Source organism: Gymnogyps californianus, chromosome Z, assembly GCF_018139145.2.
Source record: "Gymnogyps californianus isolate 813 chromosome Z, ASM1813914v2, whole genome shotgun sequence".
Lineage (NCBI taxonomy): Eukaryota > Metazoa > Chordata > Aves > Accipitriformes > Cathartidae > Gymnogyps > Gymnogyps californianus.
The window spans coordinates 11672008-11693109 of record NC_059500.1 but is presented as its reverse complement, the minus strand read 5'-3'; the positions used below and the strand labels follow the sequence as shown (position 1 = coordinate 11693109).

Below are 21102 nucleotides of genomic sequence, written 5' to 3'. Positions count from 1 at the left end.
TGCTGGCAGAGCATGGGACACTGAAAAGTCCTTGGCTTAAGATAAGCGCTACTTAGCAACAACTAAAACATCAGAGTGTTATCAACATCATTCTCACACTAAATCCAAAACACAGCACTGTACCAGCTACTAAGAAGAGAGTTAACTCTGTCCCAGCCGAAACCAGGACAATATCCAAATTATAGGTAGGACTTACATAATCCCATACTCAGAAGCAGTATCAAGTTGTGTCAAGTTTTAGCATTGCCATAGAGCTTGGAAGGTGGAAAGGAGAGTCTAATTTTACCTGTGATATTACTAAGGACTTGTGGAGTCTTCATATGGTATGGCTGAGACGTTATAGATAGGCCAGCTGTCAGTTGTAACATATTAATTCGAAACTCCACCTCCCAGTTCTATCTCCATTTAGGATGCTAAAAAATATGCTACACATACTTTTCCATGGGTTTTACAGTACTGCCTGGTCAGAGAAAGGCTTTTACAGTACTGCCTGGTCAGAGAAAGGCTTTGCTTTTACACAAAGCCACTGACTGAAGCAGACAATCAGATCTGCAAAACAAAAGGGAGAAGGGTTTAAGAAAGAAGTGCCAGAAAAATTTATCTAAAAGTGTCACTCAACTGGTACCCTTTTCACCACATCCATCTTGGTCCATTCTTTTCTGATCTGTACCATCAAACCTACCTAAAAAGAAATGTTGTAGCACGTCTAAAGTTGCTTATCTAGATAGCTGTTTTGGTTGCTCCATGGTAATTACGAAAGGTCAAAGAAAGCATACCCCCCCTGATAAACACAACCAGCAAACTGGTAACAATGGACAAGGAGAAGGCTGAGGTATTCCTTTTTTGCCTCAGTCTTCACTGGCAATCTCTCTTCCCACACCTCGCGAGTGGATGGACCACAAGACGGGGACTGGGGCAGCAAAGTCCCTCCCACTGCAAGATGATACCAGGTTCGTGACTACCTGAGGAACCTGAACATACGTTAAGTCTATGGGACCTGATGAGATGCACCCCAGAGTCCTGAGGGAATTGGCTGATGTAGTTGCCAAGCCACTCTCCATGATACTTGAAAAGTCATGGCAGTCAGGTGAAGTCCCCAGTGACTGGAAAAAGGGAAACATTGCACCCATTTTTAAAAAGGGTAGGAAGGAGGACCCTGGGAACTACCGACCTGTCAGCCTCACCTCTGTGCCTGGGAAGATCATGGAACACATCCTCCTAGAAGCTATGCCAAGGCACATGGAGGACAGGGAGGTGATTCAAGACAGCCAGAATGGCTTCACCAAGGGCAAGTCCTGCCTGACCAACCCAGTGGCCGCCTATGATGGAGTGACTACATCAGTGAACAAGGGAAGAGCTACAGATGTCATCTATCTGGACTTCTGTAATGCCTTTGACACGGTCCCCTGCAACATCCTTCTCTCTAAATTGGAGAGATGGATTTGATGGGTGGACTGTTCAGTAGATGAGGAATTGGTTGGATGGTTGCATCCAGAGGGTCAATGGCTCAATGTCCGCATGGAGATTGGTGACAAGTGCTGTCCCTCAGGGGTCCGTATTGGGACCAGTACTGTTTAGTATCTTTATCAATGACATAGACAGTGGGATCGAGTGCACTCTCAGCAAGTTTGCAGATGACACCAAGCTGAGTGGTGCGGTTGACACGCCTGAGGAACAGGATGCCCTCCAGAAGGACCTGAACAAGCTCGAGAAGTGGGCCCATCTGAACCTCGTGAGGTTCAATAAGGCCAAGTGCAAGGTCCTGCACCTGGGTGGGGGCAACCCCATCAGTAGATAGGCTGGGGGATGAAGGGATGGAGAGCAGCCCCAAGGAGAAGGACTTGGGGGTGCTGGTGGATGAAAAATTGGACATGAGCCAGCAACGTGCGCTCGCAGCCCAGAAAGCCAACCGTATCCTGGGCTGCATCAAAAGAAGCGTGGCTAGCAGGTCAAGGGAGGTGATCCTGCCCCTCTACTCTGCTCTCATGAGACCCCACCTGGAGTATTGTGTCCAGCTCTGGAGCCTTCAGCACAGGAAAGACATGGACCTGTTGGAGCGAGTCCAGAGGAGGGCCATAAAAAATGATCAGAGGGATGGAACACCTCTCCTATGAAGAAAGGCTGAGGGAGGTGGGGTTGTTCAGCCTGGAGAAGAGAAGGCTCCAGGCAGACCTTATTGCAACCTTTCAATAGTCAAAGGGGGCTTATAAGAAAGATGGGGACAAACTTTTTAGCAGGGCCTGTTGCGATAGGACAAGGGGTAATGGTTTTAAACTAAAAGAGGGCAGATTCAGACTAGATATAAGGAAGAAATTTTTTTACAATGAGGGTGGTGAAACACTGGCACAGGTTGCCCAGAGAGGTGGTAGATGCCCCATCCCTGGAAGTGTTCAAGGTCAGGCTGGATGGGGCTCTGAGCAACCTGATCTAGTTGGAGATGTCTCTGCTTATTGCAGGGGGGTTGGACTAGATGACCTTTAAAGGTCCCTTCCAACCCAAACTATTCTATGATTCTATGATTCTATGAAATAGCCTGCCATTGAGCTAAAACATTGCTTCAAGTTGAAACAGTAGCAATCCGATTGGCTGATTCTTGATATTGGAGCATCAATACAACTCATCAGCAAATGCAAGCTAGAGGACATTTGCATTGTTGAGGTGGCAAGTGCTAAAAGTAGTGGAGATAAAAAAGAAGATGGAGTCATCCCTATCTGAGGGATCCGACCCTTTTGGAAGGACAAGTTATTCCTATATAGATGCACTGGGCTTAGACCACTGCATGAGACCAAAGCTGCTGAAGAGTCTCAGATCTTTGACATGTTAAAGTTCCCACCTTCCTAGCTAACACTTAACATTGTTTTAGTCATTTGGACCCATTCAAATGTATATATTTTATCATAGAATCACAGAATGGTTTGGGTTGGAAGCAACCTTAAAGATCATTTAGTTCCAACACCCCTGCCATGGGGTAGGGACACCTTCCACTAGACCAGGTTGCTCAAAGCCCCATCCAACCTGGCCTTGAACACTTCCAGGGAGAGGGCATCCACAACGTCTCTGGGCAACTTGTTCCAGTGCCTCACCACCCTCACAGTAAAGAACTTCTTCCTTACATCTAATCTAAATCTACTCTCTTTCAGTTTAAAACCATTACCCCTCGTCCTATCACTACATGCCCTTGTAAAAAGTCCCTCTCCAGCTTTCCTGTAGGCCCCTTTAGGTACTGGAAGGCTGCAATAAGGTCTCCCCGGAGCCTTCTCTTCTCCAGGCTGAACAACCCCAACTGTCTCAGCCTGTCTTCATAGGAGAGGTGCTCCAGCCTTCTGATCATCTTCATGGTCCTCCTCTGGACTCGCACCAACAGGTCCATGTCCTTCTTATGTTGGGGGCCCCAGAGCTGGATGCAGTACTCCAGGTGGAGTCTCACGAGAGCGGAGCAGAGGGGGAGAATCACCTCCCTCGACCTGCTGGTCACCATTCTTTTGATGCAGCCCAGGATATGGTTGGCTTTCTGGGCTGCAAGCGCACATTGCCAGGTCATGTTGAGCTTCTCATCAACCAACAACGCCAAGTCCTTCTCCTCAGGGCTGCTCTCAATCCACTCATCGCCCAGCCTGTATTTGTGCTTGGGATTGCCCCAACCCATGTGCAGGACCTTGCACTTGGCCTTGTTGAACTTCATAAGGCTCACACAGGCCCACCTCTCAAGCCTGTCAAGGTCCCTCTGGATGGCATCCCTTCTGTCCAGTGTGTCGACCGTACCACACAGCTTGGTGTCGTCGGCAAACTCACTGGGGGTGCACTCAGTCCCACATTTTACGTTTTATGGATCAAGATGATAAAAAAGGGGGTTGAGCACTTTTGGGCACCCGTGATATTTAACACGACTAACACTACAATAGTCACTGTACTTTGAATTAGCTCTTTATTTTAAATCTTTATTTTCAATTTGAAGTCAGCTCTAATTTGCAGTTTTCCAGCTTCCACACTACAGCCATAAGGAGCTGGGGTAGGTGACACCTCTGTAGCAGCTTTCAACCTGAGTAATGCTTACATATTTTACCAACAGTGGCCACTACTTTCAGTTATGAATTTCAAACCGTGAGAGGATGAAATACACTATCTGATAATCAGTTACACTAAACTGTTACGTGGGACAGGAAAAGGGTTTTGTATCTAACTGAGTATATAGGGGAAATGCATGGTGAGCAAGCTGAAATTAGTGTCCCAGTCCAGAACATACCGGCTTACCATTTAATATCCCTATTTACGCATGACACATGACCCGTGTCCAATATCAGCATTCTGCCTGCCCTGGTAAGGGATGTCCGTTCACAGCCTTCTCTTAATGAACCCTAGATCTTCCCAAAAGTCTCTTCCAGAGATTAATCCAATTAGGCCAGTCCTAAAAGAGCTGAAAAAATCACAGTGTAGAATAAGAACACATTTTTTTCCCTAAATTCAGCTCCAATTTTGCTTTGAGTTATGGGTAATAGCAATAAAAGATTGTTAATCACCATTATCATCTGTTCAGTTAATACTTTGGATGTATTTGGACTGAAATACTTTCACTCGTTGCGCTAGCTAATCCAAACCTTTTGTGTAAGGCACCACAACAGAAACATGCTTCACCTCAAAGGAGTCATTTTTTTTCTCCAGTTATGAACAGGATAGAAATTCAACCATTTGCATTGTTCCTCAATTGTGTAAGTGGATACTCACTGATCTCTTGATTTCTACCTTGGAAAGACAATTTTAACAATTGTAGCATGCTTTCCTAGAATGGGGTGGTTGGTTTCCCTTTTCTATCCCCCCCAGGAAGCATACAATCTTCATACTGTTAGTCTTGGAAACCACTTACAAAGGGACAAATTGGAGGCATTTAGCTCCACCTTTGTCCTGACATTTTCTGTGTTTTTCTGCCCACTAACAGCTTACCATTCCAAAGTAGATGTTCTCTCTTCCATCTCAGTAACCCTGTCGCTTAAATTTGAAGGGCCATTTTTATTTCTGTTAGATCTTCTGACATGTACTACAGTACTTACAGTATTTTTTCCCCTCCACTGATGCCGCTAATGATATTTACATTTCTGTGTCATCTACTGAAGCAGTTTTCCTTTCTCTGAAGGACTGTTGATAAATACAGCTACAGCTAATTGCTATTCCCAAGCAACATACTTTGTTTTTCAGGAAAAGACCGATTTCCAAACCAACAGGAAATCTTAAAGACTATTCAAATGTACGAGGGGAGGTGAAGGAAAGCCCGGGAGCAGGAACAGTGAGTTTCATGGTATTAGTTACCAACATAACCCTGCTCATAACATAACCTTTACAACATTTTAGCTATGTGAGACAGACTGGCTGAAGGTTAATCACTTCCCTTCAACCAGAATTTAGCAGACGGGTAAAAAAGGCATTATTCATTCTAATGTGAGGACATAAAAGCTGTATATCTGAATAACAGCAGATGGAAACAAGCAGCAAAGTCTCACTCCAGAAAACACAAGCCGAGACGCTACAGTCGTTACTCACCCTGCTAAATCCTGCACAGTGACAAAAGCAGAAGTTAACTTGTGCTGAAATCTAACTGGAAGGTTTTGATTTTTAAGTCTTTCAGTCAAGACAGAGGGTATTCCTTACAGAGTCCAAATTACTCCTGTTTCAGCCCACTCAGCAACAGGTGAGAGGCTCAGTGTGGATTTTGCTGGGCAACTTTCTGGAGGACGAGTTCAAACGATGATCATGGTCCATTACAGACTTTTAATCTCAAACCAGGCCATCGCCACCGACTTAAACACCTCTCCCCAGTATGTGTACGTCTGCTCCCACGCTTACTCTTCCTTCAAATTAAGACAGCAAAGGCTATCACCTGACACCCTGTTCATGAAGGAAGTGTCCTGTAAGGCAGGAGTTGTGCCCATTAATGAGAGGATATTCTCGGGCTTGCTCTCTGCAAGACAACTTGGAAATCTACAACACCGAGGTGCTTTGTTCATGTTGTACTGTGGGGAGGATGAATAAAAACCAGGCCTTTTCATGGCTGAAAGATGAGGTGTGTTTGGGTGCTTTCTAAAATGGCTTCTCTGAGCTTTCCAAATTTCTAGTCCGAGGAAAAGGAATCATGTTAATCAAAAAATTTACAGAAACCACAGTTTCACAATGTAGTTCAGAATGTCCTTTTTTATACTTTTAATTCTCTTGAATGCTTTCTGGTATCACTTCTTTTTATCTCCCAGTATGTCTGCCCCAGGTGAAAGCATGTACTCCGTTATGTCACTGGCACATTAAATGTTGAAGCAACCTGCCTGAAAATGCTGCTGCTTATAAGGCTCCTCCTGCCTTTCCACATTCCCACAAATTTCAGATCCTTTCCTATATTCATTCAGATGGTGGGGCTTACTTTGAATTACCATCACCCATGTGCATGAAAACACAGAGGCTAAACATCACCATCACAGTCGATTTATGGCGAGCCTTAGACACCAAGGGAAACCCTGCGAGGTGCATCCCAACAGCTGGACTCATTCTTGGGGCCTTAGGGAGCGGATAACACTGGGAGAGGCGTTATCTCTAAGGGCCTCCTCCGGGATGAAATTCAGCGGCAGCACAGCATCTCCTCAAGCCTTGTTCTCCGCTTGCACCGAACTCGGGAAAGGAGAGTTTGGGGCAAGACTGCGCTCTGTCCGGAGGAGGATTTACCCCGCAAATCCCAGCCCCACAAAGGCAGGGTCTTTGGCGGGGGGGGGGGGGCGGTGCGAAGGGAGCCCAGTCCCGGCTTTCCGAAGCGGGGGCCGGTGCACCCCGGGGAAGGACGCCTGTCGGGGGTTCCGGCGCGGGCTTCCCAGACCCGCTCCCCTCCTTCTGGAGGGGAAACCTGTCCGGGGCGGCAGCAGCTGCCAGCGAAGCGGCGGTGGCCATCAGGTGGGGGGAACGCCCCCGAGCCTCCCCGACCCGCGCTCATAAAAGCCCACCCCCCCCCCCCCCCCGGACCCCCCAACCCCCGCGCCGCGGCACCGGTGGGCGGTGCACGTACTCACGGCTGCTGCGGGGCTCCGGCGGGGCCGGGCAAGGAGGAGGAGGAGGAAGAGGAAGGGCAGGTGTCCCTTTCGGCCGCTTGCTCCCCGCCCGCCGGCTGCTAGAAACCGCCTGCGTCTCTCTTCCCCCCCGACCCGTCCCCCCGGCCTTTTGCAGGGTTTGAGCCCCCCACCCCCGTGGCCGTGCCCACGCGTGCCTGCCGTCACGCGTGGGAGGGCGCGGCGGGTCTGCCGGCGGGGGGGCCGCTCCCGCCTTAACGGAGCGGTCGGCGGAGCGCGGCTCAGAGCGGCTCGGGGGAGGGAGCAGGCAGGACGGCTCCCGCCCGCCGTCCCGGCCCGGCCCCTGCCCCGGCCCCGTGCCCGTCCCGTCCTCCGGGTGCTGCTCCGCCGAGGGGAAGCCGAGCGGTGCCGGCTGTCGGGGGCCTCCGCGCTTCACTGTCCGGGAAACTTCAGCCACTTGCCAGGGAGCATCCAGCCCCTGCCCCGAGGGCCCGCTTCGGTGAAGGAAAGTGGTCCCTTGCACGCCAGCAGGATGGTGCGGACCATGAGACCCGATGACATCAACCCCCGGACAGGGCTGGTGGTGGCTCTGGTCAGCGTCTTCCTGGTGTTCGGCTTCATGTTCACCGTGTCCGGCATCAAGGGAGAGACCCTGGGGGACATCCCGCTGCTGGCCATCGGGCCGGCCATCTGCCTGCCGGGCATCGCCGCCATCGCCCTCACCAGAAAGACCGACGGCTGCACCAAATGGCCCAAGAACAAGTGTCCGTGCTCCAAGCAAGTCAAGGATCGGGATGTCATGGAGCTGCTGAGGACCCCCTCGGACCTGGAATCTGGCAAGGAGAGTTGTGACGAGCTGGCCAAGAAAGTATACCAGAAGGACAGGAGAGTGCTGCGGGGCGAGGACTCCGTGTCCATCTGCACTACCACCACCACCACCACCATGGGAGAGTGCAAGAGCCTCATCAGAAAGGTGGAACAGGAGGAGATGCTGAGATACCTGGAGACCTGCTACCCAGAGATGCCAGGGAATGTGTTCGTGGGAGATGGCTCCACATACAGTGCCTTGGAGAAGAACAGCTCTTCTCCCACCAGGGACAGCGCTGCTTGTCCAGACATTGAAGACAACATTTTTGTTGCTCCTAAAGACAGTATCATTGTCTGCGCTTACAAGGAGAACAGCCCGTATGACAGATACTGTTGTTACATAAACCCTACTGGAGTCAACTCAGACCAAGAGACCATAGTGTGAAAGATGCATACTTTATATACATGTATGTATACAAAAACTACAACTTCAACTTCTTGATAGGGGATAATATAGCTGACTGCACTGCATGGGACAATCCTGATACTATTACAATTTAACCTGGTATGTGACTGATACTCAAACCTTTTGTGCCTGAAATACTCTTTCTGTAAGTAAACAAGCATGTTTAAAGGTTAAAGAATTCAATTCTTCATTTTGGAAAAAGGAAATTACATTTCAATTTTATTTTCTCCCTTTCCCTCCCTTTTGTTTTCCTGCTGCCTATTGTACCCAAGCCCATAGACACACTGGTAGGAGGGCAGCAGTGGCTGTCAGCTGAGATCAAGAGCTGAATCAAAACTCTGGAGCTGTCTGTAGGAAAGAATGTGGTGCTCTATGGCTGAATGGGTCTTAGCAATAGTGTGACTTCATTTTGGGAGGGATTGAGAGATGTCAGCATGCACTCCAATAGCTGGCTGATGTTAGGGAGTGTAGAAGTGATTTGTCTCTCTTCCTTCTTCCTCCTGGCAGGATTTTATTTTCCTCTGCTTCAAGAAGTTGATGTGCTGACCCTGTGGGCTCTTCTGAAAGTCTCCTAGGAGCCAGATAGGCTCAGGGGAGTTTTCAAATGCTAATCCATCATCAATAGCATGCAATGTACAGGTTTTAGCTTCATTCCCCACTGGTATTGAGTTCGCTGGAATGTTTCTAACACTTTTGGATTTTATAGGCATACTTGACAAGGAGATTACATGATCATGACACAGTTCTTGCAGAGACTAGGAGCAGATGTCAGTGAACTCAGGTCTTAAAAATATATTTCTTAAATATATATCTTAAAAATAGGTTTCAGTACCTCTAAAGTCGCTTAGGGAATGGACTTCTGTGGGTTGTGCTCAGAGCTGGATCTGACTCCTCCGAAAATGTCACTTTCATGTGCCTTTTCTAAAATGCCAGATGTTTCTCTAGGGGTGATGAATGGTTACAGTCCACTCAGGGGTCTTAAAGCCATGCTTTGCTGGGGGGAGGGAACAGAGGACCTGGCTGACGGATGTTTTTGTTCACAGCTTATGGATACATAGTAAGAAATATGAAGTGAGTAATGAGGATTAACCATTCAAAATCTGAGCCTGCAGTTTACATATAGAAATGCAAATCCTGGCTATTCTGTCCAACAGTAAATTGCGTGTTCCATGCTGTGTATAAAATCTTATCTGTCCTCTACTATGTAGGTAACAGAGATGTGGTATAATACAATGTGCATGCTAAGCAGCTACTCTAAGGGTTAAGCTCTTAGGGTAATGGTTACTAAAGCATAGAGTAATTTGCTAGCATCTCACAAAGTTCCAGTACCTATAACTAAACTCTCACAACTCCAAAAAGGTCCTCTGTGATGGAAGTCTTAGTGTTCTTACTTAGCTGGTTTTTGTCAACCATAAGTTGTACCAGACATGTATTGAATTACCAGGGTAGGAAAGAAGAAAAACAGCCTTTCTTTTGTAGCAACCTGAGGTATCGTATAGAAAGTGGCAAGGAATTTTCCACTGAAATGAGCCGTTCTTTGCTGCCCATGGAATTGTTTGGGAAGTGAATGGAAACTTTATGCATCCGCTTATTTGTTTGTTTGTTTGGAAACTTATGTCAAATCGTTACAGATAACCAGTCTCTGAAGAGGTTTCCAGAAGGAGGAAATAAAATTTTTTACATAAGATAGTTTAGTTTCTTTCAGACCAAACAAGATGTTAACGCTTTGGCCAGGCTTTGGTGGGGCATCAGGATGCTATTGGCATAAATTCAAAAAAACACTAGCTAGTTTGAGTCAGGTAAAGCCTCTCAATAGGTGGTTACAGGCAGCTTTGCTGCTCTGGCATGCAGCAACAGTACCGTGGGAATAAACAAACACTTATACTCTGTACAGCCCAAGTTTTATCCACTGAGCAAAGGAATTCCACAAAAACTCTCCCTGACATGTTCAACTCCAACTTCCACATAAAAGCACTCTGTTGTTGTCAGGCAGATTGTCTCCTGCAGGCTTAGTCACTGCAGGACCTTGTTCTGCAACGTACAGAGCAGCTCTTTGAAGGCACTGGGAAGTCTTACTTCATGACCTCTGAAGCCAACAGCTAAAATATTGCTGATGAACGTGATGAGGAATAGGGTCTTTCATCGCTTTCTGTTCCCAAGGGAAGCAGGTGAGGATCTCAGAGTGTGCCCATGGGTGCTCAGCATCCCTGAAGATCAGACCTACCATGAGAAAACGGGCTGCCAGGTAGCTGCATACTGCCTTTGCCGGGGTTGTGAGCAATCGCTTGCCTTGCATAAGACAGCAAAACGTCAGCCGCTGGGAACCTAGATTTGTACAGTTCTGCACATATATATAGGAAGAGGTCAACTTTTTCCATTTTGTCTAGGATTAGATATTCTCGGTCAGAAGTTATAGGGGGTTTTACAAGGCAAGACAGCAAACTCTAGTGACAAATGGAATGGTAAATATATAACTTGAGATACATCCACGCAGATCTGAGTCATGTGCTTTATTTCATTCTTAGTGTAAAAACAAGAGAATGTTTGTATTAAAGCAAAGTTTAATGGGAGTGAAAATTTCCTACAATATAGAAAGAGATACAAAAAAAGTATGTTTAAAATGTGATATTTACAGGCAATGTCCATCCTCCTTCCATTTAGCTGAGGTAAGATTTCATAACAAAATACAAGTTTAAGCAATATTTCTAGGCTAATCCACTATAATCCACTAAAGTTTTTTATTGAACATGTGGGAGTTTCAAGTTAAAGAAATATATTAGTACTGCCTCTGAAATCTCTTTCTCTATGATTTTTCCTTTCTTTTCTGCTAGTTAAGCAGACAATGAAATGGATTAATTTGGCCATTTTAAAAATAAGAATTTGTCCATTTAAAAATGAAAGTTTTTTGTTTTTTTTAAAGTGAGCTTTTTTAGACACTATAGCTTTGCCAGTAGAAATCTACTGCTTATTTGATCAAAGACGCCATGACAGCAGCTTCAAGCTTTTTATGCAGATGCCATGCCCAGCCCAGAGAATTACTGGGGCTTTATTTTCGTTCAGCTCATGTGGTCTCTTCTGATGGCCTCTAGAACTTGTAGGACCAGTGCTGATCTTGGAATAAACAGAAATAATCATGTTGCTTTTCAGAGGCAGCTTCTAGTCCTGGGTCTGAATTTGGCTTCAGGATACCACAGTTTGGGGTGTGATTCCAAGCCATGACCCGGAGATGAGAGCTTCTTTCTGTCCTTGCTACCTTTAAAATACGTCTGGGTCAAAATCCCACTTCTCTCCTCAATGGTATCCCCCAAACAGTGCATGCAGTTGTAGTGGAGCTCTGTTTGTGGGTTTAACGCTTGGTCTCATTGAAGTCAATTGCCACATACTGCTTGGTCCTACAGTATGGGTGGCAGGGCATATATTAGCATTTGAAGAAAACCAGTGATCTGGACATTTGGAGAGGGTTCCTAAGATATATAAGATTTAGTTTTAGAACAGCATTTGTCATAGTGCTACAGTGGAATTTACCTTCTTTTAAGAAACTGTGATACACAGATCAATTGTACACAGGGCAATTTTGTGTTGCTGTGTTTAAATTTCTGTTGTCATTAATAGCATTTTTACAGTCATACAAGCTGATCATTGCAAAGCCTTTAACGCAAAATTGGGAGTTTTAATCAGTGTGCAGTGCAGCATGCTCCTGGAGCGCTAAAAAATAGCTGGTCCTTTCTGCCTGGAACTGAATGAGTGGGAGGTGAGCGTGCTCAGGGTGTGTCCCCCTCAGGACTGGTATTGTATCCTTCATCTGTGTTCTGCAGAAATGTGGTGTTCTTCCACAGGCAGTCCCTCCCCATCTGATTCAACCTCTCCACAGTCCTGGCTCCAGTAACTACTTATTATGTTGTAATTAGCAGAGTAACAGCCACTATGACCCCCTCTCAGCATCTCTCCTGATACATACCAGACTTTTTGCAGAGTGAACTCCTGCTCTTGACCAGGGTGGTAGAATCTGACCCTACATCATCCATCCTATGTAATCTGTTATGTTGAGACATCCAACTCAATTGCCAGTTCTTGCAGCACAGGCCTGGGATTTTGCGTCTCTATGTAATACCTTTCACACTAAAGGTGCTGTAGAGATGGGTGACTGTCAGGCCTCAAAGGCACTTCCAGCCTGATTTTCATGAGCATTTAGGGACTGATCTATTTATATGCAGAGCACAAGCTGCACTCAGAAACTTGAATCTCAACACGTTGCCAGTAAAGCCATATTGCTAGAGAATGCCGTTCTCACATGGGAGATTTTCTGAGTCTTGAAAGGTTTCCATGTAAGTTTCTAATATCAATCATATTGAAACTTGTAGAGGAGTTTCCTAATATGTAGACTAGAGGAGTTTTCTTAACACATTCTTAACACACAGCATGGGGCATCAGCTGCAAAGCCGCTCATGCTGAGCCCATTTCTACTCTGCAGCCAGCCTGAACGTGCAATCCCTACTGGGACAACTGTCGGCAAGTTTGTTACTTCTCTGGTACTATGGGCCCTTTTATGTCTGGTCTTTAGAAACAACACAGACAGCGGATCTAGAATTCACTTGTAATGCTCCCTGGCAAACTTTCATTAGTAAGCATTACCTTTAATTTATCAGTCCTCTCGGTGGAGGAATTCCAGACCCTGTATGTCTTTACCCGGCAAGGAGATACAGCTATCATTGGTTTTTAAATCACAGTTTATTTTCTGTTCAGAACAGTTGCATGGATTAGCCCTGACCATCCTATTGTCACATGCACGCAGAAGTGCTTATGCTTAACGTTTTTACTTACGAACACTGTGCCATGCGTAGGTGTATATACATTACACATTTGTTTGCAAGAGCAGGTCACAGAAAACACAAGCATAGCAATACATTAATTTGAGATCTGCTCAGAGGACCTCTCTGTCTTTCCAATACCTCACCTAAATTTTCTGCCTCAGGCCTATCGTTGCAATTTAAAATTCCTTCTGTCCCTTAGGAGAAAAGAATTTTTCTAAGAAGAACTCCATTGTGACTCTTTAAGGACACACAGTTCTTCCAACAGGATACACAGAGTTTAAATGTCCCAGGACTGTGTTTCATTATAACCCCTGTGAAATCCTGGCTCTGTTACCTATCACAAACTGAAATTTTCCAGTGCTTTGCATTCAGCATTTCCCCAAACCATTGGTAAAACCCTTGAACCCTTGGTCAATTCTGACAGATTCAGTACTAGTATTTTTTCAACCTACAGTTTCATTACTTAGGTAGTGGAAAAGGGTTAAATACTTTGAAAATCTGGCTCTGTACTTTGTTCTAGTGAGGCAAGAACAGAAAAAGAGGTATTATTCATGAAAGCAAAAGAGACCAAAAAGGCTTCACAGACAGTATTTCATTACTTTGTTAGATTAACTGTGTTATATTCTGGTCACACAGGCAATATGTTTAGTGCATTCTTCCATATGTGTAGCTTCTCTTTGGTAGCTTACCCTGAACAGGCTCCTCAGGTAGGAACAGAGAGTGTTTTTCTGCCTGGAGGCAGGATGCAAGAGCTACAGAAAAAAACTGGCATGTAGTAGGGTTCTGATGCCAGGAACGCTGATTCGTTTTCACATCTCATCAAAACACTTATTTGCACACCATTGTATTTTACTATGAAATGCCGTGATAATCATTAGCAATTACGTGCACTCATGAACATAAGGACGCTACTACAGTAGCTTTGTATTTGGCGTTCACTGGCTAGGAAGTACCTATTCTATTGCCATTGAAATTCAAGGCAAAATTCACAGAGGTGTAACAGTAAAAATTTCATGTGGAGCTTCAGGGTCAACCTAAATGCTGTATGCAAACTGTTAAATCCAGCACTAGAAGTTAGTTCCAAAAAGGATGCATATGCGCTTAAGACCTAGTGCAGTGGAAGGGTGAGGTACAAATACAGAAGATGGGGTAGCTTGGTTCCCCGTCTGAACCAGAGGACCGTGGTTAGTATACTATGGGAAACTAAATAGCATCATGTAGACTCATGCATGCTCATGGGAAGGTTTCAGTCATTAGGGTTCCCACACAAACAAATTCTACAAAACCCACTCTCTCACATTTCAAACTGGTTCTTTTATATCTCTACAGCAGAAAGTGCATTTTAGCAAATTTTAAATTAGGAGGAGAGGGAATTTTCCCCTCTTTTCTTTGGAGAGAACATTGGATTGCAAATCATTTTATCCTTGAATTCCGATTTAGAATGTAATAATGTACAATCCAATGTTTTACACTGACTGGTGTGAAGCAGGGGAAAATTCAGACAGAAATTAGGAGGCCAGACTACTCATTAGCTGAAAAGCAGATGGTAGCCAGCTGGAGAATAATCAGAATAATCTTGCATAGCCTTGTCTTTTTACTGGTCTGAAAGGACAGCCCCAGAAAGACACTTAAAAAACCAAAGACTCTTACTATTGAGGTCAATTCAGATGGAAGGGCTATTAATAACTTTTGGGGGTCTGAGTGGGGTGGGGAAGAGCAATGTTCTACATGCTGGAGAACCTCATACCAATGTCTTCTTCAGACACAGATCTTCAAGAGACCCTGCATCCTCTGACTGCACAGTCAGGCTCAACACTCATACTATGCCCTTGCACTGCTTGCAAACAACACCTGATTTCATTCCACTTTTCTTTAAATAAATTCATTTTTCTGGTTTGACTAATTAGCTGTAGGAAGAAGCAGGTAACTTTTCTGTTTACACAAAAAGAACCATGGAACTGGAGACAAGACCCTCTGCACATATCGATAACAAGCTAAATACAAGATGTTTGCTACCTAATCTAGGGGATAACGACTAACTTTTCGGTGGCAAAACACAGTCTTTTTCCAATGCCAATGGTTTGAATAAAATCTAGGAAGTTTTACACCTGGAAATACATTAACCATTTTTTTTACTTGTTGGGAATTTTTTAAGTATTGTGGTTATTCAATCTGTTCCTTAACATTCAAACTGAAACAATATAGTGAAGGTTTATCGATCTAATTAAAGACTTTCATAAGTCAATTTTTGCGTTGTGTGATTTATTTAATGTACCTGCCTGCATCCTCACCTGTATGTAGATGGAGCTGCAATAAACAATAATCAAAATGCACAATCTTTCCATAAAATCACCATATCATGAATAGAGTATTAGTATCCTCTGCATTTTTCTTGCATGACTGTAGACAATGAACGGCCACTGAGTGAAGAACTGATGTGATCTATAAAGTACATATCATCTTCAGTTCTTCAGCTCTATTATTACAATTGCTTTCCTATTTTCTGGTAGGGAAATCTCCTAGGAAAGGAGGAACACATCACATATTTATCTGTATAGAGTGCCATTTTAGAAAAGAATACTTGCTAGATTAGCTGACTAACTGCACATCTGGGATGTGAATCTCTGTGGATTTAAAACATCTCACAGATGAGCACCGTGCTGGTTATCACACTTCCGCTTTACCAGCTGGTAAATGCTTTTGTGCATTGCCAAGGTCGTCAGGACTTTAGTCAACAGCTACAATGTTAGCCACAACAAGCTTCCTTGCTGCATTTCCTGGGCAGTAAGAGATACCAGGAGCTCTAACGGGACTCTCTGGAGATCTGAGTTTGCAGTAACATCAGTCACAAGGGCCACCCCACACAAGGATATAGATTTAGAGTGGTGAAATGGGACAGCGTTTTGGTTTGCAGGTGTTACAAAGACCGTCTGCCCTTGTATATGAAGTTTTGTGCAAAGCACCACTCTGCTTTCCCTTGGTGGGTTCAAAACTGTTGCTTGCAGAGTTCAAACCTGAGGCAACAATTGTCAACAATTTTGTGTCCTTATACAGGGTATTCATTTGCACTAACGTCTCCCTATACAGTTATATTTATAGCCAGACATGTTTTACATATATATCATTCTCTCTATATTATATGTATTCTATAGATATATTATTATACGTACATATGCCTGTGTGGCCACAACAATGCAGAAGAAAATTATCTCTGCAGCTATGCCATCCCCAGGAGGTAAAAGCAAAGCACATCTCACGGGCTTTATGCTGCAACCACCTTTGCTGAATTTGCTGTGTCATACAATTTCTAATGATTGCTGCATTGTATCTAACTTCTAGTAAAAATCTGTGTAACCAAATAGAGCTCATGTTCCTGAAACCTGGCTATTGCTTTGGTAGTTGACAATGAAATATGGCTGTAGTGTTTGACTACATCTGTCAAAATGCCTGAGATAAATCTTAAATACTTGCCAGTTGACTGAGGACACTTCCGTTTGCATCTATAACGTTCATTACCCTGTACTTCTATCTTCTGGAGGAAGAACAGTCATATCATCACAGTCATCAGACAAACTGACATTAATAAGGACTACTGCTTGAAGTCTCAGGAGAGATACCACAGATTCAACAGTACTTAGAAAATAACCTAGTTCTCATTCTGGAGATGCTCTATTCAAGGAGAGGATCAAGAGATAGCAACAAAACAGAGAGGTAGGCTGACACTGGTGTTCTTCAAGCTGTATCTCTTTTGTAGATAACCACCAGACTCTAAGCCTCTTGAAGTCAGTAAGAGTCTCTCTACTATCTTCAGCAGAATTTGAATACTACCCAAGGACATGTCAGTGGTGAAGGCTGTCAATCCAACAAGCTTGCTAATGGTCACTTATCACTCATTTCTATTTTGAAGACTTTAAACTCAGAAGACACTAATTTTAAAGCTTTTAATTCTAAAAACAACACTAAAGTAAAGCAGAAGAGTTACAATTGAAGTACTGCTGCAGATGAACATGCAACAAAGCACGTGATTTCACATTCAATTTGATAAAAGACCCTATGATATGCACCTTTCTAATAACAATGTAAAAAATGCTAACTCATTAAAAGAATAATGTAAACTATATTATATATCATGCAGCACTATAATAGAGCAGAGAGTTTCACAACATCTAGGTAGCATTTGGTTAAAGGAAATGGTTGTATGAAAGGACATATCTGGGCTCTGGATCACTGAAAGGTTTATTCTGCTAAGATTACAAATAAGGTAACTGTACTGTAGCATGTACTAATACGAAATTCAAAAATAGAGAAAGGAACCTTTTAAGTTTAGAAAAAAATGTGAAACCAATTAAAAATTTTATTTTTTTTAAATTTGGCTGGACTCTATGTTGGGATCTCATGTGACAAGATCAGCTATGTGTATGTCCCTTGCTGAGATTCTGGTCCCATTCAAGTGGCAGTATTCCCACAGACTTCTGAGACAGAATTTCACTCAGAATGTTCTATATTTTTCTGTGGATTTCAAATAAGTCTTCCATAATTTGGAACGATTTAGCTTTCTACCTCTATTAGGCATCTCTGAAAAATCTAACATTACCACTGCATTTACTTCCCACAGAAGCGGAAGAAGGACTGTAGTGTGACTCTCCTATATTACTATCACACAGCACATATTCAGCATTAAAAGTATGCTAGCTACATGGGAACATGGACAACTAGTCAGCTGCTTGTTTAAGCTACACAAATTTATACCATAAAAATTGCATCTACATGTGTGTTTTTGTACTTGTACCTAGGATTGGGGACAGATTGGAGGGTAAGGGAGCAGAATAAAGAGGAGTAAACGGTGCTGTGTCACTCAATAGTCTTTCCTTTTTACCTCCTCCCAGTTAGCTTTGGCCAGTCCAGTTCACATTATGGTGGAACTGGTGTGACTCTTGGTATCCTTCCTTCCTCTGTTTCACGTATCTAATTCTGTTAGACTGTTTGTTAAGCAGTTCAACTGGACCTGGCTAAACTCTTCAAAACAGATTTGCCCTGAAAGATAATTTATTGCCACAAATAAAACCCTAAAAAGTATAAACAGGGTCCACCGTACATATGCTTTGTCTTTAAAGAAAGTCAACACCAGCAATGCTTACAGACCCATGCTCATCAACAGATTACTCCACTTGTAGTGACGGGTCTCTCTTTACAGGAAATGCTTGCTCAGGAATGACCTTTTCTAAACTGTGTCCTAAATTACACAGTGACTCAGAGGGCTGCCTGATTTCACAGTCAGACAGCTAGCCAGCAATAGTAGGTCCACCGCCACTGTAGTCAAAGCAACTCCAGTTTTTCAGAGAAATCCCAGAGCAGCCAAAGACAAGATAGCCGTAATGGACTCTCTTCTGTTTAACAACAGCATGCAATGTCTTTCATTTCTCTCCCAAGATTTTCAGATCTCTGTGCCAAGATGGCAGGTACCACTAAGTGTTGACTCTATGGAAATACCCCAGACTTTCTTCTTAATTCTTCTTTCTATGCTCCAGACAATGGAGATGAAACGGAAGCAGGAGCACAAATTCTCATTTTGATTTGTATCCACTATGATTGCACTGCTTCATCCTCCTCTTTCAATGGGCCTTGCTTTCTAACAGAATACACATCTCATTTTTCCCTTTCACAGCACAAAACCAATCACACCCACAAAATTTATCATACCACTAAATAGCAACACTACACTGTCTCCATCTTTCCTGTGGGAGCAGCTTACAGGCTGGAATGTCCACCCAGCTGGTTTTGAAGTGATGGAGGCTGCTGGCAGGGCATTACCCAGCAAAACCAAATCAAAAGTAACACTAGGAGCTACCTTCTGGCCTAGTAGCTGGTGGGCCAGTCTCATGCATTATTCCTCAAGATGAGTTTTTGCTTTTTTGTATTTTTTCTGCCACTGGTGGGAGAGAGATACCTGTGAATAAAGTCTGAGCTAATACATCCACAAGGCCAAAGGGGCACACGATCTCTTTTCTTACTTTCTGATTCAGCAGGATGACCTAACAGACTGAAAGCAGGATGGATGCTGGAGTTAGTGAGTGGCTAGTAAGCAGGACTTGAGAGAGAATCACTTGGAAGGACACCTGGTATCAAACTAAACGAAGCTCTGTTGGGGTCTTGAAGAGTCACAGAAGTGCTGGTGACTGCCTTCTGGGTGGCAGAGACTTTCTTACCTTCAAGCCAGTATGTTACCATGTCTCCTTTCCCCTAAGGAAGAAAATGAGTCATGGGGTTATAATACTACCCATCATTTGTGTAATAATCTTATTACAACTCAAAGCAAGTCCCAAAAGGAGACTGATCTGCCTATCAGCCATGTTACATACAGGAAAACTAAGGCATAAAACATTTCCTTAAAAGATGGTGGCAGCACTATCGATTAAAAAAATTCTTTGAAGTCCCACCCAAAACTGGGTCCAGAAGTATGTTAGTCCTCTTATGGAACTCTTATGATGATTTATGATGTCCCTCAATGACCTTTTTTATTTCAAGCAGTTATGACAAAGTGACGTGCCATGCAGTACTTCCAAGTTTGGCTAAGTCTTTAATCTCTGAATTATCAGGGTTGTCCCATGAACAAGCCCATGGAACTGGTCCTGGTTTAAAACTTGAGCCTGCTCTCTTCAGGGACAGAAAATAGTCTAACGCAAGGACTCTGAGACATAGAGGACTGCATGGGTTAAAATTCAGGGACTCCAAAGTACTTTCACACTCTCCTCTCTGAAAAGCTGAGTATAAATGTTGCATACACACCTTGACTTGTAAATTCCCACGGCATACTAACACATACTCTCCGATCTGCTCCAACAGCTGGTATGCACTTGAACTGCACTGTATTTTAAGAGCTGGAAAGAGAGACAATTGTCACATTATCGTAACAATTTAAATGTTTAAGACAGACCCATCCCCCTCTGTGTGCCAAAGACTTCAAGATTCATTAATGAACTCCCCCTTGCTTTTTTCATGTCTTTGCTGTCTTTCCTCTGTTACTTGAAATGGTCGCACACCAGCTTCAGTATCCTGGCCTTTTTGTGAGAGCATCTCAGGACAAATACGTTGCTGTCAACAAACACTACTCTTCACATCCTGCATCTAATATTATTTGTCTACTCTTCATAGCTGCCTGGCTGGAGTTACTGACAAGCACCCTTTCATCTTGTGAAGAAAACCATACATAGTTCTACCTCCTGGGCAATAAAGAGCCAGAGCTTTCTTCGCACATACATTTTTCAGCAAAGTCTAAACATTAAAGAAACTGCCATCCTTGCTCTGCCTCCAAACATGTAAATAAAAATAGGGGGAAGAGACAACATTACCATAACTCCACTATTTTTTTTTTTTTAACAACGTGATTTTTCCTTAGTTGAGAATTTATCTTCATGTAAACCCTGGCTGTCTTGCCTTTTGCAAATGATGGAGGAAGGATCAAGGAGGAGGACAGACAGAACAAATTCTGAATACTCCTACTTTTGCCAGAAAGCAAAATTTTGCCAAAATTTGGAAAATTGCCAAAAAAAACCCTGGGTTTTTTTGCCTTTAACATTCTGCGACACAGAGTAAATCATTATGCTTCTTTGTTTGAAAAAGATCCCAGACGATAGTAGGACTGGCTAAGATTGTCTTATTGATTTTTCTTATATCAGAAATGACAGTTTTGTGATACCACTTTTTTTTTCTTTCCTTGTTTAAATGTTTTTTATTGAAAGTCTCAAAACACTCCCTGTAGACCAGGAAATATAAGTTTCAACATATCCAGATACATATCTCTGAAATATTCTTTCCAGTAGACACATGATATTTTAACTGGCTATCCTGCCTGGGAACAAGACACTAGCACTCAGATTCCAGCTGATAGCAATTATAATTTACATTGCTAGTAATTAATTAATCTATTTTAAAGTGACCATCTTAGGGTTAAAACGTTAATGTAATTTGAGATCTTCAGACATAC

At 43.6% G+C, this 21102-nt stretch overlaps 2 protein-coding genes across 2 annotated transcripts in view; one reads left to right on the top strand and one right to left on the bottom strand.

Moving 5' to 3' along the window:
* Positions 1-7534: 7534 nt before the first annotated feature.
* On the top strand, positions 7535-8286 carry TMEM215 (transmembrane protein 215). Its single transcript, XM_050913569.1, has one exon. The coding sequence runs from the start codon at positions 7567-7569 to the stop codon at positions 8284-8286; it is 720 nt and encodes a 239-aa protein (XP_050769526.1). The 5' UTR covers positions 7535-7566.
* A 10907-nt stretch (positions 8287-19193) lies between these two features.
* The window catches only part of LOC127027225 (atrial natriuretic peptide receptor 2-like), a 43539-nt gene continuing 41630 nt past the window's right edge, over positions 19194-21102 (bottom strand). Inside the window, exons 22-23 of the mRNA XM_050912817.1 lie at positions 19905-19996; positions 19194-19358 (exon numbers count right to left, since the gene is read on the bottom strand). Of these exons, the coding sequence (XP_050768774.1) occupies positions 19194-19358; positions 19905-19996 (257 nt within the window). The remainder of the gene's footprint in view (positions 19359-19904; positions 19997-21102) is intronic.